General features: G+C 39.1%; 1 protein-coding gene across 1 annotated transcript in view; it reads left to right on the top strand.

Annotated features, from left to right (window-relative positions):
• Window positions 1-21,317, top strand: part of Tafa4 (TAFA chemokine like family member 4) — a 105,605-nt gene that overhangs the window by 63,558 nt on the left and 20,730 nt on the right. Inside the window, exon 3 of the mRNA XM_042680109.1 lies at window positions 20,884-21,039. Within this exon, the coding sequence (XP_042536043.1) occupies window positions 20,884-21,039 (156 nt within the window). The remainder of the gene's footprint in view (window positions 1-20,883; window positions 21,040-21,317) is intronic.

Genomic DNA, 21,317 nt, shown 5'->3' with positions numbered 1-21,317 from the left:
GTGTAGTGAGAAAGTGCAATAAACTTGTTAGTTGGGTACAAGACTCACCACTAAACTAGTTGATGTGGCTGGCGGTGAGTTGTCCGACACTGGATGTCTTAGTTCTGAGTCACATAATGTATTGCAGAACCTGTATAGTTTGGTACCTGCTAGAACTGCAGACCAAGAATTGGGAAAGAGTGTTGCACTGAAGGGAATTTTTTTTCTTTTTGGTTGCTACTAGCATTAATATGAATAGGTAGTAGAAATGGGCTGTTCTCAAAGCTGTTCCCCTGTACACTATAATCTAGAACCTGTTTTATGTTTTTGCAAGTCTACCTAAAATTTGTTAACTTTTTGAGTCAGAAAGACTGCTGTACTCCTCAGGGCAAACAAATAATTCATCTGAATAATGATGGACGTTGTCCTTTATTTGAACAATTACAGGAAGACTCTGTATGCTGAGCAGAGAAGGATCATTTCCTCCGAGAGTCTGTGTGTGTGTGTGTGTGTGTGTGTGTGTGTGTGTGTGTGTGTGTGTGTGTGTGCGCGCGCTAAGATTTTATGGTGGGAGAGGAAGGAGATTTAAGAATCTCCTTGCTAAAACAACTGTGTATCTAGCTTGTGGTTCTGCTGGGCACTTTATTTGGTCTGTGTCAGGCTCAGCTGAGCTTGAGGGTTTGCTCGTGCATCTGAGGGAAGCTCGTGAGGTAGGCCTTGGCTGTTTAGAATAGATTCCATGTCTGTGGTGAGCTGATTGGTGTTGAGGTAACCATATTCCTTTCATCAGTGGGGGCTTGTCTACTTGTGACTCACAGAGTGGCAGGAAGGCAAATGCCAGTGGTTCACCTCTTCTACTGTCTCAGTGGTTAAAGCAAGTCCCAGGTTCACACTGGCACAGAAAGTAAGAGAAAGACTTTGCTATTGTGAAGACATCCACAAAAGGAGGGGGAAAGCTGGGGCCAGTCTTGTAATCCCTCCATGATGATTTCATGAGATATTTAGGAGATAGTAATGTCAGGTTGTTTAGCGATTGGCTGAATGTTGGAGATGAGGGAGAAGGAAGGAGGAAGCGTGGTGAATTCATTTGTATTGGCAGAGGTAGTGGTTGCACACAAGGAGCTATTACTCAGTGCCCTTCACAGTCATTTCTCCCTTGTAGGCACATAGTTGCTTCCCAACTTAATGAAACCATTCTGTTCCCAATTTTGCCGGAGTTTGGAAGACTTGGGGCCCTGCCCTGGCCTCAGATGGAATAGGGGGATGCTTTATTCGTCTGTGTTCTTCATTTCCTTCCAAGAGGACCTTTTTCTGTTCACTTTCAGAACCTTCGCAGTTCCAGGAAGTCTTACGCTCAAAATAGAATCTGTAAACCCTGTTCTTCCTGCCATGATGCATTTGATCTTCGTATTCTTAGCTTCCTTGGCCGTGTGTGTGTGTGTGTGTGTGTGTGTGTGTGTGTGTGTGTAAGTCAAAATGGTTTGATGTTCTACAAAGGATATAAGGTTCCTCTCCCTGATCTCAGGTTCATCTAGTGACTGGACCATGTTTATTGAAAATGGGAGTGCTTGAAGGTCCCCCCCCCCCCCCCCCCCCCCCCCCCCGTTGGGACTTGTCCATCTGATAAGAGATTTACAAGCAAAAACCTGGCCTCTACGTGCCTTTGCTTTGCCACAATTTCTCAATGAACTAACAAACTGGCCAGAAGAGTGTTATACTTATTCTTTCTGTTACCTGTAGTATACAACTTAAAGTATGTTTCTAAATGGTAAGATCCTTTTACGAATACCGCTGACACTGAATTTAATTTTTTAAAGGCACAAACATGATGCTTAGTTTAGAATTTGTAACACCTGGTAGGTTTCCACTCTGACAACACTGGCTTAGGCAATAGTTGCTTTGGTTTTCCTGCTTGTCTTTTTAGATGAGGACAATTCCTATGACTTCTCACCCTCATTAGTGATGTTAGTTGGAATGCAATTAAAAAATAAAGAGGATCAACATTGTTTTATCATATTAAATAATGGATTGCCTTTCTTCCTTCCTCCTTCCCATTCATTCTTTCTCCTTCCTTCCTTCCTTCTTTCCTTCCTTCTTTTCTTCTTGACCTTCCTTCCTCCTTTCCCCTTCCCTCCTTCCTTTTTCCTTTCTCCTTCCCTCCCTCCTTTCCCCCTCCCTCCCTTCTTCTCTTCCTCCCTCCCTCCCTTCCTTTTCCCCCACCTCTTCCCTTCCTCTCCTCCCCTCCACATTTCAAGTCCAAACTGTAACAGTGAAAATGTTTAAAGTCAGATAATTGTGTTACTTTGTAATGAGACCGCATATAGTTAACATGGGTAAAATACAGTACTTTTTATCTGCCCTATGGTTTTTAAAATACAAGTGAAGCAATGAAAACAGCCAGAGCAGAAGCCTTACTCCCACATGCTCCTCATTAGTGCTCTGATAAGGTTAAGCAGGAAGGGCCAAAATGACACTAATTGATTGGTGTCATTTTTCTTTGGCTTGTGTTTCTGGACAGTGATAGCTTAAAACATGAATTCTGTGTCTGCAGAATTCTGTACCTACTAAGGCCTGGCAAGAGGCGCTGGACTTTTCACAAACACCTTCTATTGCAGAGAGAGGAGTCTGAAAAAAAATAAGGGGTTGCACAGGTCAGGGCCCTTACAGCTAGCTACTCAGGGAATAAAAGATATTTGTGTCCATTGGTGTTGGTCACCTGCCTGCGTTTAAATGACTTCAGGGAAGCAGCATAAGTGATGTGGCTTCACAATTCCACTGTCTTGACACTTTGTTTTTTGATGACACCGTTAAGCACAGTAAGGCTACACCTTGGAGTTCTATAGACCAGTCAGTAAAGAAATGGCATTTTCTGAATTTCACTTTATCTGATTTGGAGCCTCTTATATTTGATTCATTGTTACAGAGTGAATTAAACTTATATGTGTGATGCAGTTTTAAAAAGTCTATAATTCAAGCACAGCAATAAAACAAGATAGTCCTCACCATACGCTCTCTTTTTTTCTTCATCCTTTTGAAAAAGGCTCAAAGTCTCACTTATTCCTCTCACAGAAGATTGTAATTGTTACTCTCCATGAACTTCTGTTAGCTGTTAGAGGGAGGGGAGCACTGGTTTGTGCTAAATGTTTTTAATGTTCTCTTGCTCAAATATAAGCTGAAAATTAAAATGCCATTTTTGCCATTTAGCTTTATGAGTAATTATGGCCTAAGTGGCAATTGGATTTCTGAATTGGGTTGCTTCTCTATGAACCACCAAACAGGATCGCTTATCTGAAACAGTTTACTGCCAGACCAAGCCCTGTAACGAATTGCAAGCAAGCAATTAAAACAGAGGGTGTTTTCAGTCAAGCCCTGGTTGAGTACAGTTATCGACTGTATATTCTCTTCATTATGAGATCTGCATGGTGAAATTCAGAAACAATATTCCCTTCTCCTTTTCTACTTAGTGTGTGTGGAGCTCATGCCAGTAGACCATTTTCTTTTCTTTTTTTTTTTTTTTCGAAATTAGGTCATGTGACCTCATTTGAAGCTCTATCTCCCAGGGTGAGATTTGAGTAAGTTGGCTTCTATGTCCCTGAAATCAGAGAGCGATTAACTGTCTGCATTTGTCTGCCTAAGTTGAGATGCTTTGCAAAGTCAAGAATAATAAAAGCAGAAAGACAGGGGAAAATGTAATCCCACCATTACCAGACAATCTTACCCCTTGATTTCACAGAAGTAGTCATGCAGCCATACAAGGATAATGAAGGGAATGAGGAGGCTTTTTACCTGTGTGGAGATGGCCGTCAATTTAATAGAAATATGAAAGTCTCAAACTCATTTCATTTTAGTGCTTGAGATTCTGCTTGAATTTAAGATGAAAGGTCTGAGTTTCATTAGGAATGGGAGCCAAAACTGTTTCTATTTCCAGAGCATATTTTGTGTGTTCTAAGTGCATTCCCTTAATCTAGTTAATTTGAAAACATCTTAGATGAAAATTATTGCCACAAGAAGAACAATAATTACAAAATGGCATTGGCAACTTTAGACCAATTTAGGAAGCTGGAAGATTTTCATCAGCCAAAATCAGGCCAAGAGATAGCATAAATCATTCTGCTCAGAAACTCTGAGAGCTTTGAGGGGATTATCTTTGGTGTTCGAGTACATCATATTGTGAATCTCAAACAGAGAAAGAATGTAATCCTAGTGTTAGAAAAAGTTCTTCATTCTGCTGTCTGCTACAGAGCCATACAAACTTTCCTGTTTGCTAGGATACGGGGGAGGCTTAAAAAAATTCTGATACTTAGACTATGTACCTCAGACTTTCACATTTTAATTCTGTCTCTTCCAAAAACTTTCTTCAATCCATTAAAGGAGAAAATACTTGTCAGTGGTGTATATAATGAAACAGCTATGTACACACATGCATAATGCATACCTTCCCTGTTATTCTCAACAAAAAAGTAGAAACTAGATTAGTAATTTAGCATTCCCCTCTACCAATGATAGAAGGATATTTTTGCCTACTCTGTGTGTGTGTGTGTGTGTGTGTGTGTGTGTGTGTGTGTGTGTGAGCATAAAAACAGGCACATTGACAAAGGGTACTGAACAGAAGTCTCCCTCCCCCAAAGAAATCCCCTTACATCTGTGCAGTTAACTAATGCTTGTCAAAATGCCTGAAAGACTTAAATGTAAACCCATAAAGTATATCATTCCTAAAAGATAATAGAGAAGAAAAGCTCCATGACATTGGTTTTAAGCATGTTTTTCTGTAGATGACACCAATGTATCGGCAGTGGAAGCAAAAATAAAGTTTCTGTGCAGCAAGGACAGCTGCTTTTAAGTAGATGACCTTGAGAAGGGAATGTTGAGGGTATAGAGGAAGGAAGGGAAGAGCTAGGACAGGGAAAATTCTAGGTGAAGGAGCTGTGAGTTCAGATGAGCTAAGGCAGAAATACCTGACTAGCTTGGGGAGCTACAGTGGCGGTGTGTCCAGGGCAGGGCCGGAGCTCGTGTGAAGGCACGTGGTATTCGGATGTGAGAGAGAGTTGTTAAAATGATCCATCGATCACACTCTACTACTTGAGATGGATGTAGGGAAGGCTTTGTTTTAGTTTTATACTTGGACTCTTCTGAAATTAGAACAGGGCCCAAACTCTGGAGAACATGAAAGGGTGAGTCCTAATCTCTTACCAAAAGGTAGCATTTCAGGTTCCAATTTTGCGAGACTAGCTGGAGATACAACGTTGAATTGCATCTCTTGATTTTTAAGTTATGGGCGACTAAAGTAATTTTAGAGCAGAGCACTGTTGGCTTAAGCCTGTAATCCTAGATACTCAGGAGGCTGAAGAGAGCTGAGGATTGTGGTTCCAAGCAACCTGGGCAGGAAAGTCTTGAGACTATTTCCAATTAACTACCAAAGAGCTGGAAGTGGAGCTGTGGCTCAAGTGCTGGAGCACCAGACTTAAGTAGAAAAATGCTAGGGGGCAGTGCCCAGGCTGTGTGTTCAAGCCCCAGTATCTGTCCCCCATCACCCCCAAAAAAGAAGGAAAAAAATAAAAAATGAAAAAGAGCCAGGAGCCAAATGAAACATCTGTGGGCTTTAATTGGGCTACAAGTTGGCATTATTCACGTTGGTATGAAAGCTTCATCCACAATGAACCACTCTGTTTGTGTGTGTGTGTGTGTGTGTGTGTGTACTAGGGCTTGAACTCAGGGCTTGACCTTTTTGATCCAGACTGGCTCTTTACTCTTTGAGCCACTCCTGATTTTGGTGATTCATTGGAACTATCTCATGTACTTTCATTCCCTAGGTTGGCTTTGAACCATGATCCTCAGATCTCAGCCTCCTGACGTAACTAGGATTACAGCCGTGAGCCACCATCACCCAACTGTTTCATCACTCTTTATAGAGCACAGTAGCAGTGCACAGATCACTTCAAATCTGACTTGGGTTCCTTATGCCTTCTTTTGTTGATAAAGTTGTAGTCAGGGACTGTGTACCGTAGTGAATGACTAGGTAAACATCTTATTTGCAAGCATGGCTGCTTGTAGTGATTAGCCCTGACCTGTGGGGCCAGTCATGCTGCTCTGGTTTGTAAGTGGTTCAAGGACAAGTCCCATGATGCCAATGGGCACTGGCCCTCCTTCCCTCCTTTCCTCTTTACAAGGCAGATTTTGGACATCCATCTGACTTGATTGCCTGAGAGGTTGATTAGAGTGAGCACAGCTCTCTCTGCAGCCTGGTGATATAATTATGACTCTTACTTCTCCTTATCTTTCCTCTCTCCCCTTTTTAGGAGATGAAAACCCCTGGTATAAATATGTGACAATGAGCGCATCTGCTACTGTTTCTTCTCAGCCTAATGGAAGAACAGCTGGGAGTTAATGAGCTTTTAATAGTGAGTGTAGGGGGTTCGTTTGTTGCAGTCTCAGTCTCTGCTGAATACTCTGAGGTCTCGTTGTTTTTCTATTTCCCCTTAACATTAGCTTTATTGATACCTGCAAACACCTGCTTAAAATTCACTCAGCATGGAGCAGACATCTTTCTCATTTGGATCACCTTGGCCTCTACTGAGTCTCCTTTAATTATGACTCTCATGGAACTTCATGGGAGGTTTTTATATACCTTCCTTTTTAAAGGGCCTCAAAAAACGTGATATAGGATTCAATTTTCATTCAGCACAGAAATAACTTCCTGCATGAGCTTTGGTGTGTTTTTCTTGACCCTTCTCAGTTTTCTACTCTAGCCTTAAAGGCAAAACAAGACAAAGAAAAAAAAAACCCCACAAACCTTCTTCCACTAATATATTTTTCTAGCAGTGTTCTTAGTGTTTATTTCCTATTTTTCTTTTCCTCTTAAATGAAAATTTCCTCAGACCTACCCAGTGTAAATAAATCCCAGGTCACAAAATAATTTCTTGTAGCCAAAAAAGAAAGAAAAGTGTCACGATAAGCAATAATGCCTTTTATGCAGTATATAGATGCGCTTAGAAAGCTTAGAAATCCCCTTTCTGCATCCGGGTTTTCTTGTCTGCTCTCCACAATTACTTTCTTAGATGAGCTGGGCAAGCATTCCCATTTGACAGACTAGGAAACAGAGGCTCAGTACATTAGTAGTCAAAGTTAAATTACTAAAGCTGATGTGTGGCCAAGTCTTGATAAGAAGGAGTACACAGGTATCTTGGGTCTAAGTTTCCGTACCCAGAAGTTCTCAGTTTTAGCCCTTTGGTTGTATTGCAGTAGCTCTTTACCATGCCCACTGCAAATTACATCCACTATATTTGTTGTTGTTGGTGGTGGTCATGGGGCTTGAATTCAGGGCTGAGCGCTGTCTCTGAGCTCTTCTGCTCAAGCCTAGCGCTCTTCCACTTTGAACCACAGCTCCACATCTAGTTTATGAGTGGTTAATTGGCGATAAGAGTCTCACAGGGACTTTTTTGTCTGGTCTGGCTTTGAACCACGATCCTTAGATCTTAGCCTCTTCAATAGCTAGAAATACAGGCATGACCCATCACCTACTTTTTAAACAATGAAGAGACTATTTTTCCACAGCATCTTGAAGTTTGCTTTAATTCATTCACGTAGGGTTGAACACACACTTGTTGCCTGGCACTGGTGACTCACACCTGCAATCCTAACTACTCAGGAGGCTAAAACCTAGAGGACTGTGGTTCAAAGCCAGCCTGGGTTTTGTTTCTGGTAGGCTGTATCTCCAAAAATGAGTCAGCAAAAAGCCAGACTGGGGGTGTGGCTCAAGCATTAGAGCACTTACTGTGAACTACAAAGCTGAGTGAGAGTGTGAAGCACTCAGATCAAATCCTGGCGTACATGTAGGAAAATTTTCTTGAAGTACAACTGCTGAGGTATGCACTTCAAAAATTTTTTTCAGGTAACGGGTAGGTTTATTCATCGTTCTGGCTGGCACCAGGCCATCTTGGCCCTCCACGCTGTGGGGAAAGGCCTGGGAAAGAGAGCTGAGAGAGCTCGGAAAGTACACTTCAAATTTTTGTGCCCTTAAAAAATGTATCCTGCTGGGTGCCAGTGGCTCACGCCTGTAATCCTAGCTACTCAGGAGGCTGAGCATTCACCGTTCAAAGCCAGCCTGGGCAGGAAAGACCCTGAGACTCTTATCTCCAATAAACCACTAGAAAACCGGAAGTGGTGCTGTGGCTCAAGCGGTAGAGCACTAGCCTTGAGCTAGTGCTATTTTAATTTTCATTCCCTTAATTATTAGTGAGAGTGGACATCTCCTATGATTGTAAGTCATGTGTATTTCATTTCTAGTTTTGTGTTTTGAATGAATGATCATGCCACAACCAAGTGGAAGTGTGATTGACTTTTTAGTTATTTTTTCCTGGCCGAGTACAAGTGGTGATGGCAAATAGTATGCTCTGTAGGCTTAGGACCAGTGCATTTAGTGATCACAATGATGCACATAGAGTGTAAGCTTTCTGCATGTGATGCTTATAAAGTTAAAGAGGTTTCCTTCTGTTTCTAGCTTGATGAGAATTTTATTTATTATGAATATCTATGAGTAAATTTAGGTATCTATTGAGGTAGTTATGTGGTTTTTGTGTGTGATTCTTTCTATTGGCTTATTCCATTGATTTTTTTCTGGGGGAGGGGCTGGACCTAGGGGGGTGGTTTGAACTCAAGGCCTTGTGCTCTTGCTCAACTTATTCAATTATGGCTTGGGCTCTATCACTTGAGCCATGCCTCCGCTTCTTATTTTTTTATTGTGTAGATACTGTACAGAGGGTTTAGTTACATGAGTAAGGTAATGAGTACATTTCCTATAGAGCCATGCCTCCACTTGTTTAATCAGTTTTTAAATTTTGAACCAACTGTGCATTCCTCGGACACACCTCACTTGGTTATGATGGGTTAGAATGTTCATATGTTGCTGGAATTAATTTGCCTAGTGTTTATTATTGTTAAATGCACATTTTAATATGTTTTAGAAATACAAATCATTGGTATTGGGTACATTCATATTATTGTGCAGTTGTTAAGACTTTTTAGTTCTAGACTCTTTTCATCATTCCAAAGGAAATTTCTTACCTATTGAATACCTACTCCCCATTTCTCCGTTTCCATGGCAATCAGTAATCTGTTTTCTGTCTTTCTGCATTTACCTATTCCAGCTGTTTCATATGGGTGCAATCATATAGTTATATGGCTTTGCTTTTAGAGTTCATTTATGCAATAGCATGTATCAGAAACTTATTCTTTTTATGGCTGAATAATGTTTCATTGCACATATGTACCATTTTATTTAGTTATCCCTTAGCTAATGGGTTTAGGTTGTTTTCACCTTTTGGGTTATAAATATTTCTATGAACATCCAGGTACATGATTTTCTATGAATACCTATTTTACATACACCATTTTACATTTCTCCAGCAATGTACAAAGTTTCCAGTTTCTTTGCAGCATTTGTCAATATTTATTACTGTGAGGTGCTGTCTCCCTGGGGTTATTATTTTCATTTTCCTAACAACAGATGATATAGGACCTTTTTATGTGCCTGTGGGCTACTTGTGTGTCTTCAGAGATTTGGAAAAATATCTATCCAAGTCCTTTATCCATTTGCAGATGGAGTTATTTGCCATTTTGCTGTTGAGTCAAAAATGATTTTATTAAATTCTAGATCTTAGAACCTCTCCAGATACAGACTTTGCAGATTTGTTTTCCTGTTTATTCAGTGAGCTTTTACTCCCTTGATGGTGTCCTTAATACATAATCTTTTAGAGTTTGGTCACATCCAGTTCACCTATATTTTAAATTTGCTGGAGCTTTTGGTGTCATATTAAACAGTCCATTTACAAAGCCAAGGTCAGGAACACTGACCAGTGTGCTGTTTTTTAATTGTGTAATTTTGGTTTTTATGGATTTGTTCATGCCTAAATGAATTTTGCATCTATTTTATGAGAGCTCTTGGCCTGTAATTAAAAAAAAATTCAATGTTATTGTTTGCTTTTGGTATCACCGTAATCCTGGCTGCATAAAAGTAGAGAGAGCACGTGTTACCTATCTTCTCTTCTAAGCAGGGCTGACATAAAACTGGTAGTCTTTTTTAAATGTTGGGAAAAATTCATCAGTAGTATCTCTTGATGTTCGTGTTCTTTACAGGAAGATTTTAACTACAAATTAATCTCTTTATTGATAAGGGAATACTCTGTTGTAGTTTATCCCAAGTGAGGAATATCAAATTCATAACTGTTTGGCTTCTTGTCAGAGGTTTTTCCCACAAAGCTCTACTATTCTGCATCATCCCTAAGGGATAGGTTTTTGATCAAAACATGTGTTTCCTCAAACACATGTAAATTAAAGCAACAATAAGCCAAACCTCTCCTTCCTTTCATACTCACCTTGCTTGCTCTTGTTTCCTCTGATGGTTTCCCCCTCTCCTCTCCACCCTCCCGCAACATGCCTGCAGGTCTTTCCAGACATTTTTGAAGAAGAAGAAACTGAGTGCAATGAACAAGTAGGTCATACCCTTTAGGCCATAGTTCAAGGGGTGTAAGTATAGATTTAGTAACACTCAGATGTGGTGAGTAGCAGCTCAGTTCTTGCTGTCCCTATGTGTAAGTCTATTCAGTATGTTGTAGCAAGGAGGGAAAGTAGTCTACAAAGGCACTGGGCAATACTATGGTCATCACACTTAGAGCACCTGTCAATCTCAGATTGCTATGTAAATATCTTTTGCTATTATCTCTTAGTGTTACAATCCTACCCAGTGTTTTAAATTTTCCTTTTGCTAGGGGATAATCCAGAAATGCTTATTTCTGGTGGCAGAATGGGAAATTAATTGCACAAAAGTCTACAAATGGGTGGAAGCCCAAAACAGACGTGTGCCTTCATTGGCACAATCGTTTTGTTTGTTTGTAATGGAAGGTGATTGGGAAATGGATTCACTTACATCAGTCTGTGGGAATACATCTTGGAAATTCTTTGTGTATGTCTGAGGATTCATATGCCCCACCCTGAATAGCTGTTCTTGCTTATTCTAAAAGTTCACTTCCTCATTCTCATTCCTTTAAGACAGTTAACCATGATAACCAGGATCACAGCCCCTGCAACCTTTTAAACTCACTTTGAGCATTTCAAAATAGGTATTATTAACCTATCCTGATCTGTCATGACCTTTTCTACCTTTGCCACATTGAAATGTATAATCCCTATAGTGACCCAATTTCAACCTCTATTTGAACATCATTGCTAAAGCCATTGTGTTTGAAGAAGAGAAAATGTTTGACAAAGTCTTTTGCTTTAGGATTTGTATTAGAAGCTACAAAAGCTGGGTTGGGAATGTGGCTCAGTATTTAAGAGTATTTGCCTACTAGTGTATGTGAGTCTTTGGGTTTAGACCGCAACAGTATAAAACAACCACTACCATAATAAAAGCAAGCAAACAAAACGCAGCAAAAGTCAAAATGAGCTAACAACACCACATCTATGATATAACGAACAGACTTGTCATAGGGGCAAGATTATATCTGAAAAATTGTTTTGATAAGTCTGATTTGGTCTAGTGTAGAGGATGGGTAGTCCTTCCTGAGTGCTCGCAATACAGAGATCTTGCTGTGCTTTTGTCTCTATATATGTTCGTTGTCCTTATTCTCTTTAGTGAAATTTTTATGCCTAAGGAAGGCAGGTTTGCAATTTCTTTCTTAACACATGGAGTTGCTATAGTGTCTTCTTGTTTATCCAAATATGATTGCAGTTTGGGGATTTTGAACTAGTGAATATTCATAATGGACGTAAGTATGACATATATCATATGAGCTTAGTTACCTAAACTATCACATGAGCTCACTTTCCTAAAATAGATTGTTATGTGTTTATACAGATCTAGGAGAACTATTTGTGGTATATATGACTTTGTTTCCTGTCTGTTTGGTTCCTGTAATGCACATGGTAACTTTATAAAGCTTTTTTTAAGAGAAAAGAAATCTTTCTAGGTTGTAGACTATCTATACATTTTTTAGGTAGGACTTACATTTATATTAGTATAAGCTAGATATGAAAAATAGGATTAAAAGGATTAAGTGTTTGGTGGTTCATGCCTGAAATACTAACTACATGGAAGGCCAATATGGGAAGAAACATAGTTCCAGGCCAGTGCAAGCTGAAAATCTGAGAAACTCAATCTCATCAGAAAGAAGTGAGACTCTATCTAATAAATAAGCAGTACAAAAAAGAGTTGAGGCATGTGTGCCTACCGAGCAGGTATGAAGTCCTGAGTTCAAATCCCAGTATTGTTTATCCCCTCCCCCTCAAAAAACCCTCAAATAGATTAAATTCTTTACTCAGGAAAGAGTTTATTGACTGTCTACTATATAGCCAGGAATAAAGGAGTTATGTTCCCTGCACTTAAGAGGCTTAAATGATAAGAGATGGTGCCTAGGAAGCCATCATTATTGATATCAATTAAATATTAATAGTGTCAAATGTAGCACATATAGATACAGTATTTTTTCCTCATAAAATGACCTTAGCATTATAGGAACATAAATACTAAAATAAATAAGATATGTAGAAAAAGTTCTCAGATGTAAAGGAGCCAGCTCTGTGTGTGTGTGTGAGTGTGTGTGTGTGTGTGTGTGTGTGTGTGTGTGAGAGAGAGAGAGAGAGAGAAAGAGAGAGAGAGAGAGAGAGATGGTCCTTCACTTAGTGATGGTTCAAATTAGTATTTTTGTTTTACTTTACAGTGGTGCTAAAGTGGTGATATTTACTTGCTCAGTAGAAACTGCAAAGTTTGGATTTCAATGTTTTCCTGGGCTGGTGATTTGTAGCCTGCCACTCTCCCAAATATAGGGAAGTAGCAGCAAGATACAGCTACTGGTCAGCCACAGTTACTGCATTGAGAAGCACCTGTGATCTATATGTTTATAGGCACCTGTAGAAAGACTTAGCTGTGAAAGTAAAGTGCAGTGTTTTTGGAAACATCTGGCCAGTCAGGATTTCAAAATACAAAACTAATTTCATCATGTTGTTGAAAAGTCAGTTCCTTTATTTTCTATATCCCTGATCTTAGCCTTCAGCTACAACTACTATGCTTTAAGATATTTTATATGACCTTTATATTACCACAATAGGCATGCACTATGATTTCTTGTTACAACAATATTTGATCTTAGGCATTAAGCTCCTGTTAATACAGAATTTCCTTCTTTGATTTCCCTATTTCTTGTGGCTTTGTTTCTTTGTGTGTATACATGTGTTAGCTTATGCTCTTCAGGAAGCTCCATTGTAGAGAAGATCTACTCAGGCTGGAGTGTGCTTCAACACTATTTTGGAGTGAATTCTTTGATTTCCTTCTAAGTGCCTTCTCTTTTCTTACTTTTCCTCCTTTATTCTTCTGCTGCAAGTAAACCCTAAGAAAACTCTAATAAGCTGTCTAACTATTTCTGTTCATGAAAATAAAGGTTTTGAAGTGGAATATGAAATATTTTATCTCACACTTCATTGGGTATAGAAACCTTTTTTAGAATTTCTCATGAATGATGCTATTAGTTTTTGGCATAGAATGCTGTTATTTTTTCTCTAGCAAGTCCAGTCCAGTTGTTTTATTCTTTACCACCTTACATTGTCTTAGTCTTGATTCCTTTGCTTTTTCAAAGCTCTCATAGTTTGACTTTGTTCTTTGAGCTGTAGTTATTGTGATAAGTTTGAATTTCCTGATGTGTTTCTCTGTTCTTATTTCGTGTCTGGATGCAAACTTCATTGAAGTCTTTCTGATCTTGGACATGTGTGATTTTTATGATGAGATCCTCACTGCTTTTTATACTTGTTCCATGTGTTTAAAGTAGGAGATTGGATCATTTGTCTTGTTTCTCTAAACATTTCCTGCTTGTTTTCCTCATTTCCATTCCTTTTGTTTTTGTTTTTATTTTGGTGAACATTTTTTTTTCCTTGAGAAAATTATTTTCTGCTACAAGAAAAAAATACCCAATAATGCTTTCATATTGTCTCCTTGATTTTTACTATGGGATTTTATTCTATCTTACATACCTTTCCCTGGGAACTCTCATATAGAAAGGTTAATCACATTGTGTATGAGTCCTTATTATCTGATTTGATACATGGGTTTTTGTTTTGCTTTTATTTTTTGAGTATTTGATTTATAGTCTATGAAACTTTGTCTTGCTTTCTTGCTTTATATATCATCAAAGACTCAATGAGCTTTCGTGCATGTATGAAGGTGTGTGCATTCATTCTATGAAGTCCTATTACCTATAGCTGTCATGAAGAAAACACATCAACTTAGAATACCTAGTACATTGTATTAGTCACTATCCATTCTTCTTCCTTTTTCTCTTCTTGAGTAACACTACTACACGTTGAATACTCCTTATCCAGAACTCTAGATACCATAAGTGCTTTTGAAAGACTCCAGACTCACTGGGATACTTTCGTCTACGGGAATGCGCCCCAGAAACCAAGACTCCAAACCAGTAGATGTAACAAGCAAGAGGAGTTTATTCAGCGTTTGCACAGCAAACACACTCTCTGCCCCGAGCAGCGGTTACAGGCATTCTTAAAGGCAAAACCCACAAAATTAGCATATAACACCAGGTTTTTCAGGATTGGCCCATTTAAAAGTCACCATGTACTCCAGCAATCATTTTGCTACTTGGGAAATTTTGTAACACTCTTTGTAAAACGATTGGCTCGGGGCAAGTCTAGGGGGAGCGGTCACCTTGGAGGGGAGTTCACATAGTTACAGGCTTGTGATTGGTTGACATTAGGAAAACATACTCTTTTGTTCTTTATCTTTCACCACAGACCTTGTCCAGGGGCCTGGACTCTGGACTCTGAAACTTTTTACTTATTTTTAGGGAGGGGAAGGGTCAGTGCTAGCGTAAGCAATTGTAAAATGTAATTCTAATTTTTAATCTTTCACTTTAATTTTTGGAGTTTTATGTATTTTACTACATTTGAGTAGATCCTACAGGCTGAGCATCTTTGATGTAAAAATCTAAAAACTGAAATGTTTCAAAATGTGAAACTTTTTGATGGTCAAAATGTTTTTGTTTGTTTTTTACTTTAATTTCATTGTCAAGGTGATGTATAGAGGAATTACACAGGTAAGGCAGTGTGTACGTTCCTTGTTGAACATTGTTACCCCATCCCTTGTTCTTCTCCCACTTTCCCTCCCTCCCATCCCAAGTTGCAAAGTTCATTTCCAACATTTTGTCTTGCGAGTACTGCTGCTGCATTGGTTCACCCTTTGTCCTTTGTCTGACCATTCTGTGATTTTCCAGAGCCTTCCAGATTTTAGATTGAAGATGTTCCACTTGTACCTTTAATACTCTAAGGTTCTTATCTGTAGTTAGTACTTTAGATTCATGGCCTGATTCTCTATCTTCTAGTTTTATTCACTTTTTCTATTTGTTTCCTATTGTCTCTCTTTTATTGGACTCTATCCAAACATGGCAGGTGCTTATGGCAGTGGATTTATGAATGTGGCACAATGTGGGGACTAGTGAACTAATTTATCTAGTACACTGAGGTCAGTCCCTGCCTCCTGTTTTTAGCCTTTTGTCATGGAGCATTCACTGGGATCGTTGCAGAAGTCATTCTCCTCTTAGCATCCACTTCCGCCTGCCTCCAGCAAACACTTGTCATCCATCTTCCTAAAGACTGTGTAACTGTCTTTCCATTCTTAGGGTTTCACTTTTGTGCCTTGTTTTAGTGAGTTGGAATCTTTTTATCTTCCTTTATTATGGTGTTATTGAGGGTGTATCTTGGAACAGAAAAATAATCAGCATAGGTGTTATTGTACTATCTTTAAATGGAATCAAGGAAGTAATACATGTCTAAAATCTGATTCTACCAACTACTACCAAGGCAACGTCTCTCATGGTGTCGTGTTTCAATAGTATTCTAATATTTTGATTCTGGTCTTAGATCTTTAATGACATATATAGGATGTCAACAAAAAAATAATGCTCTCAAAAGACAGGTTAAGTAATACCCCCAAGTTGTTTAGATTAGACTAAACTACCTGATGTACTTTATGGCTGGTGTCTGTTAGAAGTAAAACAGAACAAAATTTCCCAAGGGGAAAATATTAAAAATGTAAACATATTTTTTATATTTTAAATGGACTCACTTTTCTATTTAAACTTATCAGCAAATTTCTACCTTGTATATACAGAGATTTATTTACTTTTGGCCACTGAGGTGGTTCTGTATGCAAATTTAACAGGGTAAATATAAGAGATCCATCCAACTGTGGCTAAATGAACCACTGAAATCACAAAGGCACATATTAAAAGGAATTTGTGATGACTTCAAATTGCTCTTTTGCTAATTTAGATCTTGTAACTCTCAATTTGGCTTAATTCATATACATAGAGTTGTAGAACAGGCTGTTTGGTTATCGGTCCAATTCTAGCACTTCCCCTTCTGTCTTCTTAGTCTTTTGATAAGCCTCATCATGACCAGGATGGGCAAGGCCATGCCAGCAGGAGCTCAGAGGTGTCAGGGCAGTGGGGTGGCAGGTTACCTACAAGTGGAGAGATTTTTTTTTAATATTCGCGTCCTCCGTGTCTCTGCAGTTGTTTTCTTTCTGAAGCAAGGTGCTCTGAATGACTGAAAGCATGGGCAGCTGCTTTATTTGATTCCTCTCTTCAGTGGCCCTTCTGAGCATTAGATCTCTGAAATTACTACAGAGTAGGAAGAGCAGAAGGTGGACAGGGAGGAACAGGAATCCCTTGTGTAGTCCAACACAACAAGCTGGGGAGTAACTCAGGTCAGTGAAAGTACCCTAAAATGGGCCTATGTTAGCTTCTCAAAGGAGAGCTCAGAGTTGAGAGACTCAGCTGGATCCACACCTCTAGAAGAAATAGAGCCATATGGCAGGTGGGAAAACACAAAGATTGCCAACTCTTTCTGTATTTACAATGAACATCTCCTAGTTGGGTGAGTGGGTTATTTATAATACTGGGTTTTGAATCCAGAATCATTTACATTTTCTTTATTCTGGGAACCATAAACAAGCAGGTTTTATTTAAAAAGTATTTTCTGACAGTATGGTATCTCATCTCTGAAGACTTTATGGCAAAGTCTCATTTTTTAATTTGTTTTAGTATTGGAGGTTGAACCAAGAGCCTTGTACATACATGACCACTCTGAACTACATTTCTACCCCTGTTTTATAGTATTTTTGATGAGCTTGTATACCTTATACATAAGAATAGGGTTCAGTGTGATATTTTAACTCTGTACCCAGCTTACATTACTCAAATCCAGCTTCCTTTCTGAAAATCCAACTTTCAGATTGAAATTTTTTATTTTCCACATAGGAGAAGGAACATACTTTATTTGTCCATGTCTGACTTATTCACTCAACATAATGACTTGATTTCCATTCATTTTGCAGCAAACGAAAAGATTATGTTCTTTTTTTTGGGGGGGTGGTCCGGTCATGGGGCCTGAACTCTGGGCCTGGGCACTGTCCCTCAGCTCTTCAGCTCAAGGCTAGCACTCTACCACTTGAGCCACAGCGCCACTTCCAGCTTTTTTCTTTTTGCTTATGTGGTGCTGAGGAATCGAACCCAGGGCCTCATGCATGCAAAGCAAGTGCTCTACCACTGAGCCACCTTCCCAGCCCCATTATGTTATTTTTATAGTTGAATAATACACCATTATATGTAAGTATACACACATGTTTATATATTGATGAGGAAGTAGGCTAATTCTATATCATAGCTATTGTGATATACATGAATATGTTGGTTTCTGTTTGGTATGCTGGTTTCCTTTCCTTGGATTTTATACCTAGGAATGGAATAGCTGGATTGTATGGTAGATCTATCTTTAGTGTTTTGATTAAGCTCTCTATTTTTCTCCATAATGTACTAAGAGTTTCATTTTCTCCATTTCTTTGCCTCTGTTTTAAATGATTATTTTCATAATAGCCATTCTGGCTAGGATAAGGTATTATTGTAATTTCAATGATTTTCCTGAAAGCAAATGATGTTGAGTACCATCCGTGTATTTTTTTGACCATTTACATTCCTTCCTTTGAGGAATGTCTGTTTATATCATTTGGGCATCTAAAAATTGGAATGTTGGCTTTTTTCCTGTTTAATTTTTTTTATAAGTTTTTTTATTGTAAAAATACTGTACAGAGGGGTTACAGTTACATGAGCAAGGTAATGAGTACATTTCCTATCAAGCATTGTTGCCTCCTCCTTTGTTTTTCCCCTACCATCCCTTCCCTCCCACCTTCACAAACCTCCACAACTACACTCCTCCCTCTCACCCTACCCACCCCCAGCCTAAATTATAAAGTTCATTTTCAACATAGTGTCTTGTACATCTCATTGCTACAATGGGTCAACCTGTATCCCTATTTAAACATTTTGGTTTTTCCCTTCCCCTCCCCAAATTAGACCAACATCAAATACAGTGAAAACAGGGGTTATACCATGGGGGAGGAACATACAAAGCAACAAAAAAAAATCACATGGTACATTATAACTACATTAGAAACAATAGCAAGAAAGAAAAAAACTACTTGTGTCCCTATCTTGGGGTTCATTTTGCTTAACATCATCTTATCTGGTCATATGTACATAGCTTTTGACCTTTTCTGCTTGTCCCAGACATATACTAGTTATTGCAAATAAGGGAAACCATGGGATCTATGTTTCTTTGGGCCTGGCTTACTTCATTTAATATATTTTTTCCCCAGTCTTTCCATTTCCTAACAAATAGGGCAATGTCATTCTTTCTGATGGAGGCATTGGTGGGAGTGTAAATTTGTTCAACCATTCTGGGTATGGAGGTTCCTCAAAAGACTCCACATAGAGCTCCCCTATGACCCAGCAATTCATTATCTTTTTTTAACAAATGCATTTTTCATTGCTATTGTAAAGGTGATGTGCAGACCAGTTACAGTTACATAAGTCAGATAAAGAGCACATTTCTTTTTGAACAATGTCACCTCTTCTTTGACTTTTCCCCAGTTCTCCCCTCTCATCTCCACCGCCCTTCATTATGCCTTTCATTATCGTTTTGCAACTATCTACTAATTGTCTCTTTTCACACACCTCCAGGCACAAGCACTTACACTTCCTCCATCTGCAAATCCTGTTTTCTCACTTTGCCTTAATTTCTCACTCAGTACTCAAATATCATTGTAGTAGTCCCTCCTTATTTTTTTTCAGTTTCTATTCACCCCTTCCCTAGATCTCCTTATTTTAAATCATATCTTTTTTTGATTTATGTTTCTTCATCACTAAAATCTGAACAATCCAATGTAAGATGACTTAAAAAATTTCTCAACCATTTTTAAAAATGATCTTTAATTCTTTGTACAAAAAAGTTACCATCCAAAAATCAAGTTATGAACACAATGCATCTTGATCAGGGTCAGCCCGTCCATCATTCTTCCATCCCTCTCAACCCTACCCTTCCCTTCAATTTTCTTAATTTTGTAAGATATGCATTAAATTTTATGACTGTATCTCCCACCCTCCCTTTTGGTCCTTTTGGTTTGGTGTTATGTTTTCTTGTGCTTAGAACACAGCAAATTCTAAGCAAATATTTATTGAGTAACTATGTAATCAAGAAAACATTTATTCAACATCTTTGGGGTTTTGAGCAGCTCAGTATAATCATTAAACAGCAAATTGAATTTCTGCAATGATCGTGCACTATTTATAAAGAAGAAAAGTGAATTGGGAGGCAGAATTCATTTCCCTAAATCTGGAAACCACCCATTGTGTAGCTAAGTTTTCTTTCTTTCTTTTTTTTGGGGGGGGGGGTTCCGGTCGTGGGGCCTGAACTCTGGGCCTGGGCGCTGTCCCTCAGCTCTTCACAGCGCCACTTCCAGCTTTTACTTTTTGGTTATGTGGTGCTGAGGAATCGAACCCAGGGCCTCATGCATGCAAGGCAAGCACTCTACCACTGAGCCACTTTCCCTGCCCCTCTCAGTTTTTTTCTGATTCTATATTAACTTTTTCTTCTTTGTTAGTAGGAGGTAAAGATGAGTTCACTTCTTGGAAATGGGTGGGTTATTTCCATTTTGTATCTCCACTTGTTGAGACCAGAGGTGACTTTCTTCCTTTCTTCTCTATCCTTAACACCTAGCAGGGACTCTCAGATGGGGAACAAGATCAGTAGTTATTTGTCTTCATCACTAAATGATCACAGCTGTCTAGTTGATGGCTTCTGTAATCTTACAGATGGTCAGTTTTCCCTCTAAAAACTAGGGTAGGGTTTGAAGAAGCAAGTTGAGAGACAAATTAAGCAAGTTGAGGAACCAAATTAAGAATATTGGACATGTTTTCCACAGGCGCTGTCCACCATGGCCCTGTTATTGGCTTTCATGGTATCTTTTATTCACCATCTCTCTCCTGTGCTGTTCCCATGGAGAAGAAGGCTGAGAATGCCACAGAAAAAGCCACACTGTAATCAATTAATGCCTTCTAAGAAGATCACTGGAGCGTGAGGCTTCTCTGAGGGTATATTTTCTAGTGTCAGGCAGGAGGAAGAAGGGGAAAAAGGATTTGAACAAAAAGAAAAGGATGCAAGGGATAAAATATCATGAAGAAAGCTGACTTAATCTGATGCCTTCTGTCTCTCTACTGACTTTCAAGTAGTTTCAACTGAGAACTTCTATTGAAGATGTGCTTTTGTATTTTATCCCTTTTACAGTGGCAAAGCTCTGCTTGTATGGGGAACAACAGGTATTTTCTCTGTTGTTTGAAGCTTTTATTACAAGCATATTCAATAAGGAAAAAAAAAACCAACCCTGTTATGTATTTAATCTGTTTACACTTCAGTTCATCCACCGCTATAGGAGAGGTTGGGACATGTAGCCCATGGGCTATAGAAAGCCACACAATCATTTGGTAAATGATTTTTCTCTCTCATTCCTACCAGGCCCCCACCAAATCAAGCAAGGTACCTGTGAGGTGGTCGCTGTGCACCGATGCTGCAATAAGAACCGTATAGAAGAGCGCTCGCAAACTGTCAAGTGTTCCTGCTTCCCAGGGCAGGTTGCTGGCACAACCCGGGCTCAGCCTTCTTGTGTTGAAGGTAAGACATTGCTCATCGGTTTCTCCAGCATTTCAAAAGGGGCCTCAACCCATCAAGACCCTCTTCTCTGCTTTACTGTCTTTGTAATTCATGGACATCAAGGCTGCTCTGTGATGATTTCTGTGAATCTTGGTGAATACGGAAAGTCTTGCGTTCCTCAAGAGGAACAAATGGGTGGCTCCATCATAGGACAGTAGGGAAGAGGTGCTTCAAAGCCTTTTTGTTCTCTTATGTACTTGGCTCTTACTGGGAAGTTAGTTCTAGTGGCCATAGACACC

This window comes from Dipodomys spectabilis, unplaced genomic scaffold, assembly GCF_019054845.1.
Source record: "Dipodomys spectabilis isolate Male_0828 unplaced genomic scaffold, ASM1905484v1 ptg000054l, whole genome shotgun sequence".
NCBI classification, from domain to species: Eukaryota; Metazoa; Chordata; class Mammalia; order Rodentia; family Heteromyidae; genus Dipodomys; species Dipodomys spectabilis.
Note: the sequence above shows the minus strand (reverse complement) of the source record. Positions and strands in the feature narration are given on the sequence as shown.